Source organism: Mus caroli, unplaced genomic scaffold (genome assembly GCF_978045245.1).
Source record: "Mus caroli unplaced genomic scaffold, Mus_caroli_1 scaffold_6, whole genome shotgun sequence".
Classification (NCBI taxonomy): domain Eukaryota; kingdom Metazoa; phylum Chordata; class Mammalia; order Rodentia; family Muridae; genus Mus; species Mus caroli.
In genome coordinates this window covers 111,338,920-111,343,891 of record NW_028227261.1, presented here as the reverse complement: position 1 = coordinate 111,343,891, position 4,972 = coordinate 111,338,920, and the positions used below count along the sequence as shown (strand labels likewise).

The following is a 4,972-nucleotide window of genomic DNA, read 5'->3' as shown; positions in this document are numbered from 1 at the left end:
AGCTTTTCAACTCTAATGAGGTGAGCACCCTATTCCTCACTTTACAGATGTGAGCGCTATGACCCAGAACAGTAACTTGGGAGTAGGAGAACCAGGCTTAAAACCCTGAACTGCCAGCCTGTATTTACAATCCACTATACGAAAACATATGCCACAGATGGGGGAAATGCCTGAGCTGGCCGAGCCCCAACCCAGCTTACAGCAGGTGGCAGAAAGCCACCCAGGTTACTGCTGCAACTTTTATTGATACCAGACCCATCACCCAGTGCCAGCCTATCCGCATCCTTCCTGCTTCCAGCCCAGGAGCTCCTGGGATAAAGCCAGGCCCCCCAGTCTGCAGTCCCACTTACACAACAGGCCAAACAAACAGGCATAACCTTTATTTCCCTTCCCTAGTCAGACGTCAGAAAAAGCAAGTGAGATATAGAGACAGAGTGAGCCCTTCTCAAGCAGTCTTTAACTCAGCACTGACCCACACCAGTCTTTTTAACAGTTCCATCTCACATTCCGGAGGGGAGGGGCAAGTTCTTCGGTAGACATAGACTTAAGCCTTGCCGGCAGGTTAAACAATCACAAGCGCTTCTTAGAGAAGGCACAGATATTCAGGTCTAGAGAACAGTCAGGCGCAGCAGATCTTCAGGACCGGGTGTCCCGAGCCCTCCTTCGGGGTCTGGGACCACAGCTGGAACTAGGTATGGAGCCCAGGCCAGGAGGTGCACCTGGGGGTTGGTAGCCACATTCACTGGGGTCCAAGGGGTCCCGACTAAGCAGTACCCACACCGCAGGCACATGGCGTCGGACTGTGAGGGGGTCTAGTCCCGTGTCTGGTGAAGTTGGGACCCAGCTGTCCTCCGTTTGCAGGAAGCGGAGCTTGGTGAGCTGGTGTAGGCCCGGAACCCGCCGTTTGACAATCTCTGCACAGCTGACAGCCTTTCCAGCAGCCCGGCCAGAACCTGAGAACACCACGTGCCTGGTGCTTCCCCCTTCCAAACGACCCAGCGCCAACCCTAGCAGGTTTCGGATTTTGCTCCCATCTCGGACTCCCATTTCCAGAGTGTCGGGAGGTAGCTGGGGCATTGGTGATGAGGCTGGGAGCTCTACAGAGCCGGCCCTCCGGTACTGTTCCATTCTGCCCTCGCGGTTAGTGGGTCTCTCTGGATATGCACTGCGGGAAAGAGTCAGATGAATGGCAGGAACATGACCAGGTCTATCCTCCATCACTCCCTCCAGATTATGGCCCTGTTCCTCACCCCAGCGTCTCAAGGCTGGGGCCAAGAATTATCGAGTCCTTAGACCCCTTTCTAAATACATCCACGAGTTTCTAACACTGGCAAGACTAAATTCCCCCAAACCAGGCTCTCTGGGGGTAGGCCTGTACTTCTTCATGATCTCAAGCTCCTCGGGGCTAGGTCCCAGACCCCTCGCCCACAACTTGCTAAGAGCAGGCGGGCTCTTCTCACAAGGCTGCAAGGACTGGGACAAGGCTCCCTTACTCTGTGCTTCCAGAGACTCTTGGCCCCAAACTCCCTGGAGCACAGCCACGAGGCCTCACAAAGTACTCCCCAAAGAAGGAATCGACCCTGCCTACGAGCACGGGGTGCAGGGGGGCAGAGAAGACCTCACCCCCACATTAATCGAGTAGGCTGGCTTGAGCCGGGCCACTCGGGAACTCGCCTGGAGAGCGGCTTCGGACCACTCGTGAGCGGTTGGCTCCTTCTCCACTACCCAATTCACAAGGCCCCTGCCCATCTTTTAGGAAAGCCTTCCTTCAGTCTAACTGTATTCCCTCCTGCTGTAGGACAGGTGGGGAGCTAAAGCAAAAGGAAATGGAGGGGAGATGAGGCTGGAAGAAGGGTACACTGTATACAACCAAGGTGTTCCTGGGACCCCGCTCTCTCAAACCAGTCCTGACCAGTTCTCCCTCCCACCTTCCTAATTGATCTCACACTCATTAACCTGCCTGTGGGTCCACCACTAATTAATCCCTGGTGGAGAAGGGGGGCAGGGTCAGAGGTTAAAGATGCTATTGAGGGCCCAAAGGACAGGTGCCACCAACCTCAGGCCTCTGCAGGGAGGGCCTCACCTGGGGTCTCATCCTGAGGTCTTCCTTCCTCAAAACCTAGTCAGCAGGAGAAATGTCTAGGTATTTTCCCCCACATCGTTTTGCTTACCCCTCTTCTGCATGAAGCTAAATAGGTCATCCAGAAACTCCTTCCTCTTGGGGTCCGCATCGAGCTCATACAGCTGGGGAAGAACCAAGGTTATTCTCCAGCTCCACTGCCCCCACTTACCTCTCTCTGGAGCCCCAATTTGGGTGGTACTCTGGGCAAGAGTATTTGGTGAAGGCATGAATGGAGTTTGAAGGTCAATTCCCTGGTACCAGGCCTACCCCCAGGGACAGGCAGGGTGCCTTTATCTAATCTATCTACAAGACCTGTCCTAGCTAGAGGTGCCTCTAGGCAGCTCAGGCCTTGCACGTGGCAAATACAGGGAGAGAAGAATCAGGGAAGTACTTTCATGGCTCAGCCTGCTCTTCCGGGCAGAGTCTTGACTGTCCCTGAGGATGGACATTCAGAGCCGCAGGAGGGGTGGCAGGCTGGGGCTGTGCTCCACACTGCGTAGACTGATGGATACTTATTCATTCCCCTTAATCCATATAAGGGCTTCATGCAATTCATATCCTCGTGGGCCAGGACATGAACTGGGGTGAGTTCAGGCAAGCAGGATGCTGGGGAGCTCCTTATAGGAGCCATCTTGTCTGATCTCCTTCCAGAGGTGGTTACAGTGTCTACTGTAGAAGCTATCACACAGGCACCGGCCACACAACACAGAACCTGAGATGTCAGAAGGCTAGGAATCTGTTGGCCACCCCCACCCCCAACATTGCCTCCCAAGTCTAAAAACGAACAGTTCCAGAATAATGGAGCCATTGACCTGGAGTAACAGATTCTCGGCCTCAGCTTGATATGAGTCACACTCCATCCCTCAATAAGAACCTTGTAAAATCCTCCCATGAGTATCAAACCCCCAGAGACCCAGCATTGGAGCTACACACACATGACCTAAGTCTAAGTCTGAGTTTAAGTCTCATGTGAGAACCTACAATGATACCCACACTTTGTCCTTCATAAGCCCAGAGCAGTGCCCTGGAGAAATGGTCACTAGAGCTGAATCTCCAGAGTGACAAGGCCCCGAGTGACATCCGTAGTCTTACACCAGTGCTGCAGGACACTAGCTACATATTAGCACTTCTAGAAAACACCCCCAAACCAATGCCCTATGAGTAATACCACCAGAATGCCACAACTGGAAATCACAGCTCCGAGTAACACCATGGTGACAGCCTGCTCTACTGTCCCTAGTCGGGAAGGGTTTGGATTAAGGTCATATACATAAAGATCCAGTTTGCACAGAGAGGTTGGGGGGGGGGCTCAGTTACACTGCAGCTGAAGTAGCAAGCACAAGCTGGGAACTGACACTCGTGAAATTTAGGCCAGGTGAAGACACTGGATGGCAGATCAGTGTGGCAGGAAAGAGGATGGGCGTACCAGCCTGCAAAAGGGGCAGCAAGCTATTCCCCTTCCAAAGGCATTAGCCAGCCTGAGACACTCCCTTTGGTACATGTGATTTGATATCTGAGAGGGTAGATGGGGTAGAGTTGCTATGGGTTCCTTGAATTCGGGATCCCCTTCTCTCAAAGACCCTTACACCCTTTTTATCTCCCTTTCAAACTCATCGATGGCCTCCTATGGTGACCAATGGCCATTTTCTATGTTTTGAGGCTCTCCATTACCTCTTAATGAATTCCTGTGTACTTTCTACATATCTGGGTGTCTCTGCTGATTGATCACTATCCATCTTCCAGTCTTCCTATCTCTCCCTAGGTCTCTGGTAACATTTTTCAGAGAGTGATAGGAATGTGTAGACTGATTTTTTGCCAGAGGGAGAGAGGTGTGACAGCTTGGCCGGTAGTGGGTGGTGGAGAGAGGGTGCCTACCTGCTTGAACTGTTCCTCGTAGGTCCACTCATGTGGTTGGATTCCAGGAGACTGGCTGGAAGGTGAGTTGGGACATTGGGCTCCTGGATGGCTCTGCTCAGCTGTCTCCTCTTCTGCTAAGGGTGTCTCTCCCTCTTCATCTTCAGCACCCTCATCTTCTTCAGCCCGAACCACCCCTATCGCCCCCTCAGGAGCCTGTAGGGTCCGGGTGCCAAGCAGAGGAGGTTGTGGAAGCGGTAAGCGTGGAGGGGCCAAGGGCCCCACCCCTTGGGCCAGCCGTGCTGCCTGCTGCCTCTGCAGGGCCTCCATTACAGCTTCCAGGCTCAGTCCCCCTGCTGGGGGGGCTCCTGGTACCAGGCGGGGCCCCGAGGAAAGGGCCGGTTGCTGGGGAGGGAATTATGGGTGCAGGGCCTTGCTGCACCCACACCCTACAACACAAGAGGAGATGCTCATGGGCATACATGCTCATGGACATACATGGAGTTATAAGGGAAGGATTAATATATCAAGAAAACAGAGACAGAGGGATAGAGGGAGCAAAAGAGACAGAGACTACATACAGGGAGTCAAAAATGGCCAGGGACTGAGGATAGGGAGAATCAAGCAAATTGGAAAGAGTAACAGAAACCAAGGGAGAGTGGTGCAGGGAGATTCTCTCTCTCTCTCTCTCTCTCTCTCTCTCTCTCTCTCTCTCTCTCTCTCTCTCTCTCACACACACACACACACACACACACACAGAGAGAGAGAGAGAGAGAGAGAGAGAGAGAGAGAGAGAGAGAGAGAGAGAACGGGACACGGGACGGGACGACAGGCAGATACAGAGACAGAGACTGGAGGAGAGACAGGAGCGGGACTTAGAGACTGAGGAGGAGCAAGATGGAGAGGGAGGGAGGGAGGGAGGGAGGGAGGGAGGGAGGGAGGGAGGGAGGGAGGGAGGGAGGGAGAGGAGAGGGAGAGAGAGAGGGAGAGGGAGAG

The 4,972-nt window shown here is 53.6% G+C and overlaps 1 protein-coding gene across 1 annotated transcript; it reads right to left on the bottom strand.

Annotated features, from left to right (window-relative positions):
• Positions 1–365: 365 nt before the first annotated feature.
• On the bottom strand, positions 366–4,069 carry LOC147004355 (ribonuclease P protein subunit p25-like protein). Its single transcript, XM_085839360.1, has 2 exons — positions 3,998–4,069; positions 366–1,165 (listed from the first exon to the last, which is right to left on the bottom strand). The coding sequence occupies exons 1-2, from the start codon at positions 4,027–4,029 to the stop codon at positions 637–639; spliced, it is 561 nt and encodes a 186-aa protein (XP_085695486.1). The 5' UTR covers positions 4,030–4,069; the 3' UTR covers positions 366–636.
• Between the last annotated feature and the right edge of the window lie 903 nt (positions 4,070–4,972).

Bases quoted from the DNA above. Each gene is read 5' to 3' on its own strand.
- LOC147004355 (XM_085839360.1), bottom strand. From the start codon at position 4,029: ATGAGTGGACCTACGAGGAACAGTTCAAGCAG. The intron at 1,166-3,997 runs GTAGGCACCCTC...TCTTTCCCGCAG, and splicing joins ACGAGGAACAGTTCAAGCAG to TGCATATCCAGAGAGACCCA.